Source organism: Sciurus vulgaris (assembly GCF_902686455.1).
Source record: "Sciurus vulgaris genome assembly, chromosome: 11".
Classification (NCBI taxonomy): domain Eukaryota; kingdom Metazoa; phylum Chordata; class Mammalia; order Rodentia; family Sciuridae; genus Sciurus; species Sciurus vulgaris.
This window is the reverse complement of record NC_136472.1, coordinates 90496846-90518721: the sequence shown is the minus strand read 5'-3', so window position 1 is coordinate 90518721 and position 21876 is coordinate 90496846. Positions and strand designations below refer to the sequence as shown.

The following is a 21876-nucleotide window of genomic DNA, read 5'->3' as shown; positions in this document are numbered from 1 at the left end:
AAAAGAATTTCATGACGAGTTTGGACAAATATCCATTCTCTCCCTCCACACAAACCCCTCGTGGAGGTTAGTTGCTCTTGCTCTGAGTTCCTACAGCATCCTGGGTTTTCTTTGTCATAGCAACAAAAACACATACAGTTGCTCATTTTTTTCCAGTCTCCATTCCTTGCTAGGATTTCTAAAGAAGTGCCCATATCTGTCATGTTGTATCTCTGGCACTTAGCACCATGCTCAATTTCATTCCATGTTCTCTCAATGACTACAACGGCCACTATACCAGCCTCAGTACAAATAAGTAGGTGCTCAGTGAATATTTCCTGAATAAATTGATGGATACATGGATGGATGAAGGATGAAGATCATTACTGTCCAATGGCTCGACAGCCTGAGTCTTCCTGTATCCCTTTCACCCTCAGCCTGCCATTTCACTTTCCTAAAAGCCTTTCCTTTGCCCATGGAGCCATCAATTGGTCCCTTTGGGTCCTTGGGTAAGAGCTAATACTTGCCCTCCAGCTACCCAGCATCTTAGCTGAATCTTAATACCAGTAAAGTGGGTGTTAATGTCAAAAGATTGTTCATTATTCGCCATTATTTTACCTCTGTGTGCCTTCTCATCTCTCTCTCTCTCTCTCTCCCCCCCCCCCCCTCTCTCTCCCTCTCTCCCTCTCTCCCTCCTGCTCCTTTTCCTCCTCCTCCTTTTTCTCCTCCTCCCTCCTCCCTCCTCCTCCTCCCTCCTTCTTGGGAACTGGTTCAACCAGAGTACAACCAGCTCATCTGCATCTGACCCTAGAAAACTGCAGGAGCTAGTGCAGGAGCAAGGCTGAGGGAGGAGTGGCAGCGGCGGTGCGGAGAGCACACAGCCGGCCCAGCGCTGCGCCGCGCCGCTCAGCGCCGCTCGGGAAGCCCATGCGGGGCCCATGCTGCCCGGGGCTCGCTCATGAGGCCTCTGCGGTGCGGGAGGAGGAAGACCCGAAGCATCCCCCTGGGGCTCTTCGCCCTCTGCCTGGCCGCAGCCCACTGTCTGCAGAGTAAGCGTGGGGCGGGGCGGGGCGGGCTCTGGGGTCTGGAGGCTGCCGTGGGCCACCTTGTCCGGTTGAGGGCGCGCGGCGAGCCGGCTGGCAGGCCCCGCTCCGCTTCCTCGCCGGGCTGGGCGCAGCCGGAGCCCGGCCACTGATCGCGGTGGAATCGCCGGGGGGCAGAGCAGGGGCTCTCTCGACCCAGGTGCACCAGGCTACTTTGGGGCGCTCACCCGACCCGGCGAGCCCCGCCGGCTGTTATCGGAGCCGGAAGCTGGCTGGGAGATAACCGGCTCCCCGCCCGGAGGTTGCCTCCTGTACGACCTGTTTTTTTTTCTTTTTTCCTGGAATAACCAGACTACAGCCCCCAGGGCTCATGCACCCCGCCTTCTACTGTGGGGACCCCTCCATCCTTCCGTGGGCTTCCGGGGTCGTCGGAGTGTTCCGCTGGCCTCCTGACCATTCAGACGAACCCACGGCAGACTGATCCTGAGGAAAAGCGTTTGAGGGGTTTGAATTGGGCAGTGGGCCCTGAATTTCTTGGGCAGGGTCACGTGACACTGAGCAGAGGGGTCTGGAGGGCTAGCTCTAGAATCCCTGCCTGATATGGCCCACTGTCCCACAAACTCCGGTGGACACAGATTGTGATGCAATTTTACTTTCTCATTCAATCATTATCATTATCCTCTTTCCCATTTTACAGATTAGTCAACTGAGATTTATATGGGACCAGAGCAGGGCTGCAGGAGGTGAGAGGACCTGTAGTAAAGTACAGCACTTGTGCGTTCACAATCCCTCCAACTTTATAAGGTTCCTATCATTTAATCCTCAGGACAACCTTATAAAATGGGTGCTACTCGTCTCCCTGTTTCACAGGTGAGGAAACTGAGGCACAGAAAAGCTATTTTACTTGCACAAGGTAACCATCTAGTCAGTGGAGAAGCCGAAATTCAAACCCCAGCCACCTAAACCTGTTGCTCTTTATAGTTCTCTGCTTTGATATTTGCAAATCTCAGAAATCAGAAAAACTGGGACGGGGTATGTTCCTCTCTCAGCTGAGGAGCAAGAAATATCAGGTTGTTAGTCTGGCAGATAAGTATGTGTTTCTGCATTGAACTTCTCTATTGTTTTGCAAGCCCCAAGCCTATGGTTCCAACCACCATTGGTACACATCTGTATAGATGCCTCCTATGTTCAGGGAACAGTCATTTACTTACTTGTTGACTGTACCTTCTCCAGCAAGAAGCAGACCACAGTGGATACTGAAGACACCATGGTTCACCGTTTTGTCCTCAGGAAGCTTAGATGCTTATTACTGTCAGGCAAACAAGAGTGCTATACTTGGCATGGCAAGACTTGAGAGGCAGAGGCTCCATATTGTGGAAACCTACAAGCTCAGAACCCAGACTTGGGGAAACAGTTGCTCCAAAGGAAGCCACACCTACCCGGACCTAACAAGTGGATAGGAACAGTCAGGGAAATGGGACAGGGAGACTGCAGAGTGTCTCAGACCAGATAGCACATGTAATACCTGATAGACAAGTGAAAGTTTACAATTATTCATTGACTGTCTCCTGCACAGTTGAAAAAAAAAGCACCCTCTTTCAGCTCTGAGTCCAGCATTTGCCCAGTGCTAGCCATAACTATCCCTAACAAATGCTGAATGAATGTGTACCTTCCTGGAGTCTGTGTACCTGCCAGGAGTCCTGTGCTGTGGGCCAGCCTTCATGGTGCAGAGTGGGCCTCCTCCCTCTCATCAGTTCCTCTGCCTCCTCAGCCTCTGTCTCAAGCTTCCTTCCAGAAAATCTTATATTCATCATTTACCCTATACCCCCAAACACAAATACCCTGTGTTTTAAACCTTTCCTCTATGACACTGTTATGGACTAAATGTTTGTTTCCTCTCAAAATTCATAGATTGAAGTCTTAGCCTCTAATGGTATTTTAGAGGTGGGCCTTTGGGAGGGAATTGGTTTAGATGAGGTTGTGAGATCGGGGCCCCTATTATTGGATAAGTGTCCTTATAATAAGAGGAAGAGAGACCAAAACTCTCTCCCTCTGCCCTATGAGAACGTAGTAAGCAGTTGAGCAAGCCAGGAAAGCCCTTGCTAAAAATTAAATCTGCCAGCACCTTGATCTTGTACTTCCTCCAAAACTGAGAAATAAATGTCTGGTTTTTAATCCACTTATTTTTTGGTATTTTGCGATAGTAACCCAAGCAGAGACAGAAACTGGTACTGAGAAGCGGGGCACTCAGAACCTAATAAATACCTCTGGAAGTGGTTTTAGAACTGGATAATGAGTAGAGGTTGGTGGAATTTTGAGGTGCATTCTGGAAATTTGGATGCTGAGGGCAGTTCTGATGAGGACTCACATAGAAACGAGGGGCATAGACAATGGAGAGAAGATAATTTTTCTTTCAATATGGCAAGGAACCATGATAAATTTTGTGTTCTGATATTTTGTGGAAGGAAGAACTTGCAAGAGATGAAGTCAGATAGTCATCAGAGGAGATATTTAAGCAAAGTGCTGGAGAAGAGGCTTGGTGCCTCTTGACAAATCATGGCAGAATTTGAAGAAGGAAGGAAAGAAAGGAAGGAGGGAGGAGGGGAGGAATTATTAAGCTAAAAAAAAAAAAATCCCAAAACTTAAAGATTTGTAAGGTTCTCAGTCTGTTCATATTGCAAAAATTTTAAAAGTATGTACAGAAGAGAACACCGAGGGTGTGGCAAATGGCCATTGGATAAGATTAGTGTGGGTCTGAACCTAGTGGATAATCAGCCACCCCAAAAGAAACATGCCAATTTGAACTGAAGGGGATGGAGAGAGGGAAAAAAGGAAGGAAGGATGTGGTCTTCTTAGATCCTATAGGACAAAACCATACAGTGATTCAGCTATAAACCTGTACTGTGCTTCCAGATAGGAAAGAAATAACCAAAAGAGATTCAAAGACCTTTAGGTCTGCCTCCTCAATTTGAAAGAGTGGGAAGGGGACTTTGCTTCAGTTTCAACAGACCAGACAACCCATAGCCTCAGGGGACACAGGGTTACCCAACAAAACTTCAGGGGTTGTGACCCCATTGCACTGGGTTCTGAAGGCAAAGAATTCAGCAAAGATTATTCTGTAGTTTTAAGATCTAAAGGACTGGGTGGAGTCTTGCATGCCTGTAATCCCAGTGACTCCTATCATTTTCTTTGCATTCAATCTAAGGAGTCATCTGACTGGGAATGAAGCTTGGGAAAGACTTGGATCTTGGGTGGAAGATGCTAGAATAGTTCCCGATAGATCTTTACACCAGTGCCAGAGGAGGACAGAGATGGGGGTCCCTGAGTGCCAGGCACTGGTAAGAGGAGCTACATGAAGCTTCTCTGACTGTCTGACCTTCTGTAGTAGGCTAAGATCCTTAGCCCAGGTTCACTGTGGAGCTGGATACAAGTCTTTCAGAAGCCAGTTCCTAAAAGTGGAACACCAGACCTGTTATTTCCTTTCCCTATCAACCAACTCTTCTACATACTCGAGAGTAAGGTTTCAGGGATTCTTGAACCAGAACTTGTTTTTAGGTCAGGTAGATGGTCAATTCAGCTTAGTAATTCCTGCTTGATTAGCCATCCCCCATGTCACAGACTGCTGCATGCTAGTGATGCAGACCTGAGCACCGTGTAGTGCCTGCTGCCCCTCTTGCAGGGAAGATGGACTATCCCTCAACTCATAAGTACAAGCCAGGCTGTGTACCATGCTGAGGAAGCCTCATGAGTCTGGCAGAGGAGAAGACATTAAAGTGTGCCTTGAAGAGAGCAGGGTCTGCAGAAAGAGGAGGGAGTGATCTGAGCTGAGGTTGAGGGAATCAAGGTTGCATTAGGAAGTGGTCAGTAGTTTGGTACAACTGGAATTGAGGAGGAAACATGGGAGATGGATACTGAAAAGAAAGTTAGGTACAGATTATTGAGATTTTTCAGAGCCAGGGGAAACACAGCTAGATGTATATTTTAGAAAGATCACTTAAAATAGCTTCGAGACAACCAAAGATAAGAAGAGCTAGTCTGGGTGCAGTGGCTCATGCTTATCATTCCAGCAACTCAAGAGGCAGAGACAGGAAGATCCCAATTTCAAGGCCAATCTTGGCAAATTAGTGAGACCCTATCTCAAGAATAAAAATTTTAGGGGTTGGGGAGATAGCTCAGTTGGTAGAGTGCTTGCCTTGCAAGCACAAGGCCCTGGGTTCAATCCCCAGCACTGCAAAAAAAAAAAAAAAAAAAAAAGAATAAAAATTTTAAAAGGACTGGGGATGTAGCTCAATTGTACGGCACCCCTGGGTTCAATCCCCAGTACTGCAAAAAGGGGGAAAAAAATGGGGGAAGAAGGAAAGACAGATCAGTATCTCCTGAGTTTGTATAACTGTTAAGAGCAATTACAAGTAAAAAAACAACTATTTGTTGCACACTTACTTGGTGCCAGACACTATAATAACTGCTTTCAACTCATCTTCACAGTAATCCTGCAAAGAGGTGCTGAGTCCCTATTTTATGAGGAACCTGAGGCTCAGAGAAATTGAGGCATTGCCTAAAGACATTAATTCATTCAGCAGGTGTTCATGAAAAACTAGAGTTGCCGGGCACTGTGCTAGATACTGTGGATTCATTGGTGACCAAGATAGACTGGCCCCTGGGTTCCCAGAGCTTACAGTTGATTTAGGAGGATAAACCATTAATCAAGAGGATCACCACAGCGTGAAATAAGTATATTAATACAGGGGAATGGGAATCAAAGAAAGTGCAGAACTGGGGCCCTCAGCCCAGTACTGAGGGATTGGGGAAGCCTTCCTGGAAGAAATGATGTTTAAACTAAGGCCTAAAAATTGGAAAGGAACTGGCCCACTAGATTCTTTGGAGGAGCACCATACTGTGGGCTGGGGTATACAGTCATGTATGCACCTAATTTTAGATCACCCTATACTCCTCTTCCAAGTGCCTTCAGGCATCCTTTAAACACCTTCTGAAAGAATGATTGGGAGAGCATGCCACCTCTTTACTTCTTTTGTCCTCCTGTTCAACACATATATACTACAGAGGTGTCTGAGGAGAACCCCATTACAGTTCTCCAGTCTGACCAGTGGCCTGAGGACCCACCCTAGGTCCTGCAGCTCACTGTAGAGAGGGCAAACCCAGCCAGCTCCCCACCCCCAGGTTTGTGTAAGGAAGGCAGTCACCTCTGTCCTGCCTGGCTTTCTTGGCATCTGATTAGAAGCACAGCAGTTACTTTACCATAAACCACGGTCTTTCAGAAAGAACAGTTTCCCAACAAGGGTGGCCCTTGTTTGTGCCTGGAAAAAGCATGGTAAAAAAGATTCCTTTTGGAATTTCACAGGGAAGAATTTCAGGTTGCTCAATCTCTTGCTGCGTTTCCAGAAGAGAATCGCAGATTTACAAATGCTATTTAGAACTTATTGGGCTGCTGTAATAAAATACCAGACTGAGTAAATTATGAACAACATAAAATCACAGGCACCATGGTGCATCTGTAGTCTCAACTACTTGGGAGACTGAGGCAGGAGGATTACTTGCACGTAAGAGTTTGAGACTAGCCTGGGCAATGTAGTAAGATCTCAAAAACCAACAAACAAAAAATGGAAATGGGTTGCTCACAAGTCTGGAGGCTGGGAAGTCTAAGATCAAGTCACCAGCAGATTCAGTATGTAGTAAGAAACTGTTCCACACAGATGGGCCTTCTACATCCTCACAGGAGAGCTTGCTTGAGCATCTTTTACATGCCACTGGTGGAATTCTTGTGAGTTAATCACTTACCAAAATCCCACCTCTTCCTACTATCACACTGGGAATCAGGTTCCAGTATGCGAATTCTGGGAGACACTGATACCGCCCTTTACCGGTGAGGAGTCCTGCTTCCTCAGGTGTTGAAGTATAATGCCTGAGAAGCACGCAGAGGCAAACGTAGAGTAGAAAGTAAGAAGCTTTATTAAATAAAAGTAAAAGCAGACCTCCCGGGTGTTAGAAGGGGACCCAAAGGCGGAATCCATCGGATTGAGCAAATCTTGTCATTTTTAAAGGTTTTATTCTCCTGTTCTTTCCCCCTTATCTCTTTCCTTTCTGCCTACACGATTAGACCCGTTTTTGCATAAAGTGTGAAGCGATGGGCAAGGGGAGGGGGCCAATGTGATTCAGGCAGGTAAAGGCCCAGGAAGCATTAATCAGCATCTTCCTGCCTGTAGTCTTTGACAAGGGCAGGTAAATTTTGTTATCAATAGGCTCTGCAGATCCTTGACTTTCCCTTCTCTCAGAGCAGTCTCCAACTTCCAGAGGCAGATGGCTTTCATGCCCCATTTCCTCTTTCTGATCCGATCCCCTATTTCTACACTAACTGCCTGTCCCTAATTCTGGCTTCAACACCAACATTTATACCGTAGCAAAGGCTCATTCCAATTCTATACTTATATTATTGAAGCAGGAAGACCCCGCCTCCTCTACCCGGCCTGCCATCTCCCTGTCTCAAGTGTACTGCTGCAATCTCTCCAGCTTCTCTTTACACACCGCTGGGGATGGAGAGTTCACCACCTCAGTAACTAGCTCTTTGACTCTTCAAAGAATTCTCTCAAATAGTAATTTATTGAACAATCATTAAGTGTTAGAAACTGATAAACTCTTAATTGTCCTGTTTAAATTTATTCTTCTGCAGCAGTTATGCAGAGCACTATGATGGTATCCTTATTGCAGAAGTTCTATAACTAAAAGAAATTAAGAAAATTACCCTAGGTCACACAGTTATTGCTGGCAGAGTACAATTTTGAACACAAGTTTGTCTGACTCTAGAATCCATTACACACAATGCCTCAATCCCACTCAGCAGAACCTGTCTTCTTTCCTTCTTTGCCCATTTGCCCTCATTTTGTCAATACCTGCTGCCCCATTCTTCCCTTCTCCAAGATGAGTTGTTCTTCATCACAGATGGTCCCCAGCCATGCAGAAGTGGTGTTAGCAATCTTGGAAAAGAAAAGTAGGAGTCTGAGCCTCCCAGATTCTGAGAGCACCTGGCACCTACTTACTACTAAGGTCTTGCAAAATCCTTACTTCTAAAATTCTAAAAATGTGGTCCAGGAACTACCAGCAGCAGCAGCACCTAGGAACTTAGAAATTCAAACTCTTGGGCCTAACCTTAGACCTATTGCATGAGAAAGTAGGGATGGGCCTCAGTGATCTGTTTTTACAAGTCCTTTCAATGATTCTGATGCAGCTACATATTTAGAATGATTGCATTACGGAACTGGAGAGGGTGGGAGAGCAAATGGAAGTACTTAGCTGTCTGTTCCTCCTCCTAAGTCACTAGAAATAGGACCAACCAGATAGAATAAAGGACACCAGAAAGAGTCTGCTTCCCCCAAATGTGTCCCTGAAGGGGCTCAAGTATTTTGAAACATTCTTCCCTCACACACTCCTTTGGCCTTAAGCTTTGTTAAAGTGCCCTCAAGAAGGAGTTACAGTAAATGGTCTTCAACTGCAAACCTCTGGTGATTATTAGTCTTGGTTGCACCCTGGAATCACATAAGGAGTTTTAAAAAGCAGAGGTCTTGTTCCCACCCACAAAGACTCTGAACTCATTAGTCCAGGGTAGTATTTTTAAAAAACTTCCCCAGAAGATTTAATCGGGGTTTGAAAACAACTTGTATAACTGATTCAGTACTTTCTAATTGGCAAACTAAATACCTGAGGACCATTACTCCTGGAAACAAAGGTCAGAGAAGGGCAGTGTATTCTGTTTTGTTTTGTTTGGTGCTGGGGATGGAACCCAAGGCTTCACATGGGCTATGCTAGTGCTCTGCTCCACCATTGAGCTACACCAAGCTCTTCTGACAGTCCTAAAGGAAGCCTGACATGAAGTTGTTGGCAGGGCGGTTGCCCTCTGAGGACTGCGAGGAAGGCTCTGTCCCAGGCCTCCACCCTAGCTTCTGGTGGCCTCTGGCAATCTTTGACATTCTTGGTTTATAGAACAGTCACTTTATCTGTCTTCATCTTCACATGGCATTCTTTCTGATACATGTCTATCTTTGCAGCCAAATTCCCCTTTTCAGAAGAACCAGTCACATCGTGTAGGGCTCACCCTGATGACCTCCTTTTAACTTGATTACCTCTGTAAAGACCCTATCTCCAAATAATACACATTCTGAGCACAGTTTAGGATGCCAATATATCTTTTTAGGGCACAGTTTAAAACATAGCAGACAGACAAAAAAGAGTAGGAAACTTGGGTAGAGAGCAGGTCTTGGTGGTTCCATGTGCTACCTGGATTCTGTGCTCACCTGTAGTGTGTGACTCCCATGTAGACCTTATCAGGGCCTTTGATCACTCTGTTGCACCAGTTTCTCAAACTAGCACTGGTGGACCCTGATAATGTATATATTTTTAAAATCACCTGAGAAAGACAGAGAGAGAAAGCAAAGGTCTACTGTGTGTCAATCACCGACTACAACAACCATGGGAAGTGACTGTTGTGACACACCCACTTTACCGAAAAACAAAGCAATTCAGAGAAGCTAGTTAATTTGTATGGAACAGAAAACCACCAAGGCAAAGTGGTAAACAATTCAGAGAGAAGTTGAGGATTCTTATCTGCCAACGACAGAAGACAAGCCAAGTTTCTCCCCAGGACTAAACAAGGATCCCAGAAGCCCTCTGGCCCCTGGCAGCCCCCTCTCCCCAGCAATGCCTGGGCCACACCTCCTGCTGCCTTGGTGCCTCTGTGGGCCATGACTAGCTTTCTCCACCACAATTACTGTGGCTTGTGGTGGCATCACGTCTCTTTCAGAGGCATCACAGAACTAAAGTGACCTCTCATCTCATTTCCAAACTCCGGAGAGAGAATCTGATTGAGCCATCCCAGATCTGTGGTCTGCCTTGGTCTAATCACCTAGAGCCAGAGAGATGGCTTCCCAAGGCTAGGCAAGGGCTCTGAGAAGAGATGGAACTGAGCTGGTGGGGCAGACACATTAATTAATAATGAACTTCCAAATGGAGTGTGTGACTAGAAATAGGTGGTTATTAAATGTTGGTCCCAGACCCCACCCCTTCCCAAATGCTTGTTGAGTAGAAGGAGATTAGATGGAATTCTCATGACCTAAAATCAGGGCTTCCTTTAAGTGAAAAATCAAAGAAAGGAACCCATATTCCCCAACCCTCCACCCCAAAATTTTTCCTGGCTGTCAAGATCTCTTACCCACTTGGGGGTTTTGTTTCTTTTTAATTGTATCATTGACAGCCAACCCACAAAGATTCCCAATTACAAATGAGAAAATGGCAGCTCAGAGAGGTGAAGAAATTTGTGCAAAGTCACCCAACTTGGGCCTATGCAGCCAAAGCAGAACTGGGATGCTTCAGAAAAAAACCCACCATCCAAGAAACAGCGGCCCAAAATAGAAGGTGTGGAAATACAAAGAAGGCAGACAGATCCAAAACTGCAATTTATTGGGACTTATGGACTGAAGTGTGTCTTGGACACCAACAAGACAAGAGGATCCCTGACTCTGGAAGCAGAAGAAATGGGTTTATTATTTTTTCCTGTCTTTTTTTTTTTTTTTTTTTTTTTTTTTTTTCGGGGCTGGGGATCGAACCCAGGGCCTTGTGCTTGTGAGGCGAGCACTCTACCAACTGAGCTATCTCCCAGCCCTCCTGCCTTTTCTTATGGTGCATTATAGCTGTACCTAATGATGGGACTTGTTACATATTTATACATGCACATATTACATATTAAAACAATATAATTTGGTTGATATCAGGAGGAATGGGTTTATATGCTAAACTAGATGAAGACGGCCCATGGTCAACCAGAACATAACTGGGCTTTCTGAAAAAGAAGAGAAAGAAAAAGCTATTAATGTGCCAAACATCAGTTAAAAAACAAATTAAGAAACAATCTGGAGGTCAGTAACCAGCATGAAAAGCTTGACTGATTTTCTTAACCACTTTGTTTATCCTATAAGGTTTTGAATGCATGCCATCCAAGGTCAGCTGGTGGCATGATGGCTGTTACAACCAAGGTATTTATATTCAAGGTAGATCCCTACACTAGGGATCTTCTGGCTTCACTCTGTGTGCTCCCCTGGCTTCCCCAACTGGCATCTGTCTTCCTCTGCCACCCTCTGCTCCAACCAACAGATACCCCAACTCCTACCTCCCTCCCAGTTGCCCTGAAACAGATGTGTTGATGGTGTAGGGAGAGGAGGGTAGACCTGGTACCATTCTGTTGAGTTCCCAATTAAGAATCAGAGAAGCAATTTGCCTGTTTTCTTTATTTTAAAAGTTACATTTCCTTATCTATTTGCAGCAGCTTGAGGTATAGACCATGAATTTTCTTCTGATTAGTCCTGGGATTCTTCTAGGCATTACTGGTATATGACTCTGCTAACCACTTATTGTTTATTCACTGGGGAATGGGGTATGCTGTGCTAGGTGTTTGCCATTCATGCATTCACTTTTATTCCTTCTAACATATCCAAACTGTAAGGTGGCTGTGGCCACTACTGTTTTACAGATAAGAAATAGAGGCTCGGTGACTTTAGGGTAATTTGGCCAAAGTCATGATATTGCGAAAGGGCAGGTCAGTATTTGAATCAATGTCTGCTTCACATTTCCTTCAAAGCTCTTGCTTCCCTGATAGGATTCCTTGGGATTCTTTATACATATGACTTCTATCTGCCAGAAATTCAGGAACTGGGCTCAGTGCACTTGAGTACATGTTATTGGAACAGCCAGGTCACACCAGAGCCAGCTGTGGGGTCCTAACACTGATCTTGTGCTCAGCCTGGCATAGTCCTGGGTTCATATCCCATATCTCCAGACTGGATGTATAAGGGGAAATTACTGCTCAGAAATTGCCATTCATAAGTCAGGCACTCTGAAGGTCTGGAGCCACAACATAGAATCAGACAGGCAGCTCCTACTCTCATGGAACTTCAGTTGAAAGTTAGGATAGATGTTAAATAATCACAAGTGTTATGTATGAACTGTGATGGGTATTATAAAGGAAAGGTGTCATGAGAACATGTAAGAGGACATCTGGCCCCGCCTGGGGGTTGGGATGCGCTTCCCAGAAGAGTAATGACTGAGGTCTGAAGGCAGAATAAAGATTAATAGGCAAGTAGGGAGGGAGCAGGGAAACGGAACAGTATGTGCATAGTCCCAGTAGTAGAGATAACATGATGAATCCACAGAGCAAAAGTCCAGTGTGCTGGGAGCCCAGAGTATGAGGGTATGCTGAGGACAGGCCTGCCAGGAAGGCAGGTCCAGGCTTCACCTGTCCAACCAAGCCATTGAGGGTGTTTTAACTTATTCCTAGAGCATCCAAACAATGGGTTAAAGCAGGAGAGTGACATGATACAACTGCTGTATTGAAAACACCACAGAGAATGCCTTGCAAAAAATAGGTCAGAGGAGAGTGAGTAGTACAGTGAGGCAAATTGGGAGACCATTGTACCACAGGAGGGGAAGGCTTGGACCTGATAGGAGAAGGAAGAGCATGCACAAGTCAGATTCGAGTTACATTTTGGAGGTAAGAAAGGATAGGACCCAGTGACAATGTGGGGTGAGGAAGGATGAGGTTGTCATGATGGTGGCTTGTGGAGATGTCAGGCTGGGAACACCTTTCACTGAGATTGTGGATAACTCCTTCCCGCTTATTGCTTTGACTTTAATTTGATTGTTTTTAATTTTGTTTGTTTAAATATGTAGTATTTGCACATAGTCCAAAATTCAAAATATATATCCTTCAAAGTTTTGACCCCCAGCTGCCTAGGTCTTCCCCTTACCCCTAGGTTTTCCCCTTACCCCCTGGAGCCAACAGTGTTTCCAATTCCTTCTGTGTTCTTCCTGAGATAGTCAAGGCATTTCCTCACAACTTTGCATGCATTCAATTTATCTTTGGAGATGCTGAAGATGATGATTTTGTCAATTGTCAAGTATAGATGTCAGTGCTTATGAGATACTTTGTCAAAAGCAGTAACATTTTCAAATGTAAAAAGTCTAAGGCCCACAATCTTGGTATGTCCTTTTTTTTAAAGATCACAGTGTTTTTATCTGTTAGGTAATTCACAGACTTCCTAAAATATTCTAACTGTTCACAAGGGCAGAGAGTAGAATGTAAAGTTTCCTTCCACACCAGACATCCAGTCTCCTCCCCAAAGGCAACAGCAGCTCCTAGTGTTTCAAATAATCTTCCAGAGATGTTCTGCGTACTTGTATGGATAAGATATTTCTGTATGTATATGTGTGAGTGTGTGTTTATACACAGATAATTTATTCAAGTGAAAGTTTTCCTTACACATTGTTCTGCTCTGTGTTTTTTTCCATTATTTTTAGGATCAGCTAACATCAACATACATGAATCAACCTCATTCTTTGAATGTCTTTGTAGTACTCCAAAGTAGGAATATAGACAATTTATTTAGCTAGTCCTTTACTGATGAATACATGGACTGTCTCCAGTCTTTGATAATGCTTCATTTAAGTGATATGACAATGTTTCCATCTTTGCATCTGTGTTCCCATATTACCTATAGAATGATTCCTAAAAGTGAAATTTCTGGGTCAGAAGGTATATGCAATTGAAATGTTTTTATATATTACTTGACTATCCAGGTCACACCCATTTACAGTCACTACACTGCTATTTGAGTATAACTTTTGCACACTCCTGACAACATAATGTTATCAGACTTCTTCATCTTTGCCAGTCTGATAATGGCCAAGTCATTCAACTTTTCCACCCTTGGTTTCATTGGACTGTGATACTGGTCTGGTGCTTAATAGGTATTACTGATAGGAAGTAGTGATTGTTGCTCTTTGGGAGTGATTTTTCTGGTTGGGGTACAAATTCTGAAACCTGATGAAGGTGAGCAGCCTGGCAACCTTCACCTAAACCTTCCTCTATCTAAGGGTGTTTGGGTTTGGCTGACATACAGGTGACTTCTCAAGGCCATTAAACAAACAGAAAGGTCATTGGGAGCCCATCCAGGATGATCTGATCTTTGGTTTCTGAGTAATCAGGCACTGAAAGGGGAAATCCATCACCTTAATGGGAGGGTTAGGTACCTTATTATTAGTGTGCATATGTCAGTCATCAATGCTGTTTTTGAAGCTAAAGGGGAAAATTATTATTTGGGTGTGATATGCTGGCCTCCTACACAAAGCTGTGCTTTCCAGATTCCAGATGGGCCTGATTCAAGAATGGCACAAACTTGGCCAGGGCCACAGGTACTCTAGTTGCTGCTTAACACTGTGCCGATCCTCCTCCTAACAGACTTAGGGCTAGGAAAGAAGTGCTGAGAGCGCCTCCCTCAGCCCAGAGGCAGTTCTCCTCAGCTCAACCCAGATTCCCTCTTTCTGGTCTCTTCAAATTGGCAACAGTTTGACAGGCAGGGCATGTGTGTCGTCATTTGTTCACTTTTAGGAGGATGTTTGAGTACCTATGAAATGTCAGGTCCTGTGCTGGGTGCTGCATATTTCAAGATGCATAGAATGCCAGTTCTTCCAGCAGAAATCTCAAAGCACTTCCTTCAGTCCTTCAGAAGTTGGTCAGGAAGGCCGAGTGACATCTTTGTTTTACAGGGCAGTGCAGGTAATATGCGTAAAAGATAAGACAGTGAACTCTGCCCGACTGTTCTTCTGGAAGCCCAGTTCAGATCCTCCAAGGCTCCATTTGATCACTTTCCTGGGTACTCACAGCCTGGTGGTTAATTCTTTCCGGAAGCCCCCAACCTTCTGCTCTGTCCCCCACTCTGTCATAGTCCTCTTACAATTGTCACCCTGTACTTTTTTGTTTATCAAGTCCTAAACCTGAAGCACCCTTAGATCCTTGGGCCTCCCTGGGTGGCCTCTCTGTTCTCAGCTGGGATTGTCCTTCTTTCCTGAGATTAAAAAGAATTACTCCTTACCCCTTAACTTAAAAGTGTTCTCCCCTTTTTCCCTACTCTTGCATAACTTCCTGCTCATTAGAGAATTAAATTCCCAGGGTTTGAATCTCTGCTCAGCACTTACTGTGTTATTGGGCAAATAACCTAGCATCAGGAGACTTCAGTTTGCTAACCACTAAAATGGAGATAATATCCTCTTCACCAAGCCAGTACCCAGTGAGCCAGCACCCTACATTGAGAAACCCTGGGGAGGACACGTTAGGCTCAGGGATTGGCAGAGGTTCCCACTCAGGTGGGAGTGTGTGGGATGCTACCCCTTGGGGTGTGTGTGTTAGGGAGCCAGGCAGACTGACTTTCCATCCATCAGCTTCCCTAAAGCTGGCTAACTGCATATCCCCCACGGATAGCCCTGGGGTGCCTCAGAAATCAGAAGTCCTATATCTTAGAGTTTTTCTCTCTGCTCTTCAATATTTCTTGGTTGAGTCTCAGGATGACCAACTAGCCTGATTTATCCAGGACTGTTCTGATTTCAGCACTGAAACTGCTGCATCCTGGGAAATCCCTTAGTCCTGGGCATAGAGACAGTTGGTCACCATGGCAGGTGAGACAAGTGGAGCTGTCACTTCTGGCACAACACAATATGATGGGAAGACTTCCAGAGAGGCTCCACCACCTCTTGGAGGCATAACAGGCTGGGAACAAAGCTTTAACAGATGGACCTGAGTGACCCCAAGTGCTGTGTGCTTGCTCAAGGGCTGGCCTGTGGTTGGACCTTAGACATGTAGCATCACCTGTCCTCTTGGGAGATCTGAGGTTCTTATAAGTGAAGGCACTTTCTCCAGGTCTCCTTGAGAGGAGTTCCCAGTGTAGAACCTAGGTATGTCCTGCCCACACCAGGGGTCTCTACTGCACCTCACTCCCACTTGAAACAACACTTTGGTAATGTGATTTCATCATGCCGCCATCTCACTCAACAGTTTTCCCAGTTAGGACTCTTGAACCCTAGGCTTTGTGACTTCTCTGCTGCTTAAAGGCTTAATGCAGAAGACAATGCCAATAATGCTCATTTCCTAGTTATCAGCTGCATCTGATGATCACATTTGCTGGATAAGTGATGTTTCAGATCAGTGGGGTGAAAATGAGTTATCCTAATTAAGGTGTATGCTATGATTTGGTTAAGTGTCCACCAAAGGCATATGTGTTAAAGATTTGGTCCCCAGCTTGAGATGCCTCCAGAAGGTGGTAGAACTTTAAAAGGCGGAGTTTCATTGGAGGTCTTCCCATCGTATTGTAGTGTGCCCATGAAGGGGACTCTGGGACACTGGCCTCTCGTTGCTTCTAAGCCACAATGAGGCGAGCAGTTTATATTACCATGTATTCTTTCCTAGATGTGCTGCTTCACTGCAAGACCCAAAGCAATGGGGCCAATCAGTCGTGAACTAAAACCTCCAAAACTATGAGCCAAAATAAATCTTTCCTCATTTTAAGTTGATCTATCTCAGGTATTTGTTACAGTAACAGAAAGTTGACTACACAGTATATCTCCGTGACTTAAACTCAAGGACCATGTTGGTAATATATGTCTCATTATTAGCTGATATTCTTGTTCACTGAATTGTTATCTGAACAGTATTGACCTCTGTTATTATTTCAGGAAATATATCCCCCTTTTTAAATAATTAATATTTAAGACTAAAAAGTACAACCTATGTGATTTATTAGTAAGAAAAGGAATAAGTAACCATTCCACATGTTCTATTCCAGTTCATTGTTCAGTAGATGGCTTTACCTTCCCAGTACTTTCTCTCCGTAGCTTTAGTTATCAGAGGATCTGACTGGCTCCAAGGGTTGAAGCTTTTAGGAAGCTCTTTAGTTCAGGATCCAGTAACTTCTGTCCTGCTGAAATCATCTCTTCTGTGACTTGTTTTCTAATGGAGGCAACACCATCTACCTGGGAGATGGCTATAAATTTAGTTTCTCCTTGATTTTCTCATAGAATTCAAGAGAAGGTGTGAAGGCAAACTTTTAAACTTTAAATTTGTCTTTAGACTTCACTGATCAGATTGCTTGATCTAATCAGGAAAGCAAAAATATTTTTAAAATACATTGAATTTTTAATTTAAATTGAATAAATAATCTTAAATTATGTAAAGATAGACTTGGAGAATAAAATTTTCTTACCATCCAGTCTCTAAGGAGTAATCACTGTTAATTAGTTTAGCACATTTTATTCCAACATTTTCAACATATAAAATGTACAAATTAGCACACTTTTACACAAATATAAATGTGTAAAATTCTATTTTATAAATTTATTTTTTAACTTGGCACAATCACAGACATCTTTCTTTGTCCATACAAAGCTCACCACTGAGCTACATCCCCAGCCATTTTTATTTTTTATTTTGAGACAGGGTCTCACTAAGTTGCCCAGGCTGTCCTTGAACTTGTGATCCTCCTGCCTTAGCCTCCCAAGTCACTGGGATTACCAATGTGGACCATTGTGCCTGGCTTATTTATTTATTTGTTTTTTATGCTGAGGAATGAATCCAGGGCTTTGCACATGCTAAGCATGTGCTCTACCATTGAGCTATATATATCTCTGTAGCCCCAAAGCCCATTCTTATTAATGGCTGCCTAGTATCTACTTTATAAGTAAAATCTGATATATTGTACTAACCTCTTTGAGTAGGACATTTAAGCTAAGTCTAACTATTGGCCTAGCCACTAGGTTTCTCTGGACTTATTATGGGTTGATTTTAACTTGAAGTTCATGAGTAGTTACTCATTAATTAAACTTTTTAAACATTTAACAAGCAGTTTGCTTAAACCCCTTGGAACTGTTAATTTTCTATCCTTGTTTTTTAAACACTTATTCCTAAGTATATGTGGAAGACTGACAGGAGAAGGAACTCTTAACTAAAACCTAGTTAAATATCTGGTTTGTTTATCTCATTGGGGTTCCCCCTACCTTTCTCTTAACAATTCAAGAAGATTTAAATCCTATTAAGTATCTTTTCTGACCATAATGATATAAAAGTAGGAAGTAATAACAGGAGGAAAGCTGGAAATTCTCAAATGTGTGGAAATTACACAGCATACTCCTGATCAACCAATGGATCAAAGAAAAAAATCAAAAGAGAAATAGAAAACATCTTGAAACAACACAATGTACTAAAATCTATGGGATGTAGCAAAGAATATTTCTAAGAAAGACATTTATAGCCACAAATGTCTACGTAATGAAATTATTTTCTGTTCAAAATAATGCTTCAATGTCCCAGACAGAACAAGTAGATAAGGCAAAAAAATAAAAGGCATCTAAGTCAGAAAGGAAGAAGTTGATTTTTCTGTTTGCAGATGATACGATTTAAAATATAGAAAACCCTAACAAAAGTCCACCAAACAATTGTTAAAACTATAAACAAATTCAGTAAAGTTGCAGGATTCAAAATCATGCAAAAATCAGTTACATTTCTGTATGCTAACAATGAACTATCTGCAGAAGAAATGGAAACCATCTATTTACAATAGCAAAAAAATACTTAGGAACTAAGGAGGTGAATATTCTATACATTGTGGACTATAAGACATTAATAAAAAATTGAAGAAGACAGATAAATGAAAAGAAATCCCATATTCATGCATTAGAAGAATTTTTTAAATGTTCATACTACCCAAAGCAATCTACAGATTCAATGTAGTCACTTTCAAAATTCTAATGGCATTCTCCACAGAAATTGAAAACTCAGGACCAAGGGAGCGGCTTAGTGGCACAGCACTTGCCTAGCATATATAAGGTCCTGGATTCAATCCCTAGCAACACACACACAAACACACACACTTTATTTTTATTTATTTTTATTTTTTAATTTGTTCTAATTAGTTATATATGACAGTAGAACATTTTGATAGAACATTATACATTTTGATAGATCATACATAAATGAAGTATAATTTCTCATTCCTCTGACTATACATATTGTAGGATCACATCAGTCTTGCAGTCACATATGTACATGAGGTAATAATGTCTGTTACACTCTACTATCCTTCCTACACCCATACCCCTTCCCATCCCTTCACTCCCCTCTACCTAATATAAAGTAACTCTAATCTTCCCTATCCCCCACCCCTTATTGTGAATTAGCATTCACATACAAGAAAAAACATTCAGACTTTGGTTTTTTTGTTTGTTTGTTTAGCTTATTGCACTTAGCATGTTTTCTAACTCCATCCACTTACCAGCAAATGCCATAATTTCACTCTTCTTTAAAGCTGAGTAGTATTCTATTGTGTGTGTGTGTGTGTGTATGTGTGTGTGTGTGTGTGTGTATATATATATATATATATATATACATGCCACATTTTCTTTATCCATTCATCTGTTGAAGGGCACCTAGGTTGGTTCCATAGTTTAGCTATTGTGAGTTGTTCCGCTATAAACATAGATGTGGCTGTGTCACTGTAGTATGCCAATTTTAAATCCTTTGGGTATAAACTGAGGAATGGGATAACTGATGTCCCGACCCGCAGGACTTCAACGGAAACCTGGAGGGGGGAGTTGGGATTGGGAGAGACAAGAGACACAGGAAATGGAGACAAAACAAAAGCCTGATCAAGTCTCGTTTATTAGGGGAATAAACACAGTTAATATAAAGTGCAAAAACCAATCAGAGGAAAGCGCGAAGGCAAGACTAGTCTCGCGCCAGAACTCGAATAAGGAAGTGTAGTTGGCCAATCATGAAGCACCACGCAATCTAGTCTGATGCACCTGGTATAGTCTGACAGGTGTGTAAACAGGTAGAGGCACGCCCCACCAGCATCTGGCAGGTGCCATCTTAGCTCAACATGAGGCAAGGCGGGGGCGTGACCATGAGTCAAGGCGTGTGACCTTGAGGCAAGGCAGGGCGCGTGACTTACCGGCTCCGGACAAACTGAGTCAAATAGTGGGTGCATTCCAAGTTTTCTGAGAAATCTCCATACTGCTTTCCATAATGGTTGCACCATTTTGCATTCCCACCAACAATGTATGAGTGTACCTTTTTTCCCACATCCTTGCCAACATTTATTGTTGCTTGTATTCTTGATAATTGACATTCTTATTGGAGTGAGATGAAATCTTAGAGGTTTTATTTGCATTTCTCTAATTGCTAGAGATTTTGAACAATTTTTTATTTATTTGTTAATTGATTGTATATCTTCTGTGAAGTGTCTGTTCAGTTCCTTAGACCATTTATTGATTGGGTTATTTGTTTTTTTTGGTGTTGAGTTTTTTGGTTTCTTTATATATCCTGGAGATTAATACTCTGAGGTACCTGTGGTAAAGATTTTCTCCCATTCTGTAGGCTCTCTCTTCACATTATTGATTGTTTCTTATGCTGAGAAGAAGCTTTTTAGTTTGAATCCATCTCATTTATTGATTCTTGATTTTAAATTTTGTGCTTTAGGAGTCTTGTTAAGGAAGTCAGATCCTAGACCATCATGATGAAGATTTGGGCCTGCTTTTTCTTCTATTAGGCACAGGGTATCTGTTCTAGTGCCTAAGTCTTCGATCCACTTTGAGTTGAGTTTTGTGCAGGATGAGAGATAAAGGTTTAATTTCATTTTGTTACATGTGACTTTCCATTTTTCCAATCACCATTTGTTGAATAGTCTATCTTTTCTCTAGTGAATGTTTTTGGCACCTTTGTCTAGTGTGAGATAACTATATTTATGTGGGTTTGTGTCTGTGTCTTCTGTTCCGTACCATTGGTCTTCATATGGAACCATAAGACCCTGAATAGCAAATGCAATCTGAAGGAAGAAGGTAAAACTAAAGGTATCACATCCCTGGTTTCAAGATAAACTACAAAGATATAGTAGTCAAAACAGTATGGTACCAGCATCAAAACAGACACACTGACAAATGGAACATAACAAAGAACTCAGAAACAAATCCACGCATATATGTTCAACTAATATTCAACAATGACACCATGATTACATGATGGGGAAATGATAGTCTCCTCATAAATGCTGTTTGAAAAACTGTACCTCTACATGCAAAAGAATGAAAATGAGCCCTTATCTTACATCATTCACAAAAATAGATTAAAATCTTAAATATAAGACCTGAAACTATTAAATTTCTAGAGGAAAACACAGGGAAAAGCTCTTTGACCTTGTCTTGGTAATGACTTTTTGGATATGACATCAAAAGCACAAGTAAGAAAAGCAAAATTAAATAAATGGAACAACACTAAACTAAAATGTTCTGCACAGCAAAGAAAACAACAAAATGAAAGGGGAACCTACAGAATTCAAGAAAATATTTACAGACTTGGCAAGGGGTTAGTATACAAAATATACAAGGAACCCTTACAATTTGATAATTTAAATAAAACAAATAATACAATTTAAGAATTGGGAGAGGAACTGAACAATCATTTTTCAAAAGAAGATATACAAATGCCAACAGATACATGAAAAGACACTCAGTATCATTAGTTATCAGAGAAATGCAAAACAAAATCAGTGAGATCGTGTGTCCTACTGTATAGTAACTATTATCAAAAAGATGAAGATAACAAATGTTGGCAAGGGTGTGGTGAAAAACAGATCCCTTATACCCTTATACCCTTGAGGCTTAGAGGTAGAGCACTTGCCTAGCATGTGTGATAGGGATAGGGTCCCTTGCTCATTGTTGGAGGCAAGGTAAATTAGTACAGACATTATGGAAAACTGTAATGAAGTTCCTAAAAAAAAAATTAAAATATAACCGCCATATGATCTAGTAATTCTACTTCTGTGTAAATAACCAAAGCATATGAACTCAGTATGTTAAAGAGACATCTATACTCCCATATTCATTACAGCACTATTAAAAATAACCAAGACCTAGAAACTACCCAAAAGTCCATTGACTTATAAATGGCTAAAGAAATTGTGGGAAATACACACACACA

General features: G+C 42.6%; 1 protein-coding gene across 1 annotated transcript in view; it reads left to right on the top strand.

The window, feature by feature from the left end:
* Positions 1–749: 749 nt before the first annotated feature.
* VSTM5 (V-set and transmembrane domain containing 5) overlaps positions 750–21876 on the top strand; it is a 31780-nt gene continuing 10653 nt past the window's right edge. The window contains exon 1 of the mRNA XM_079102021.1: positions 750–1028. Within this exon, the coding sequence (XP_078958147.1) occupies positions 938–1028 (91 nt within the window). The 5' untranslated portion in view covers positions 750–937. The remainder of the gene's footprint in view (positions 1029–21876) is intronic.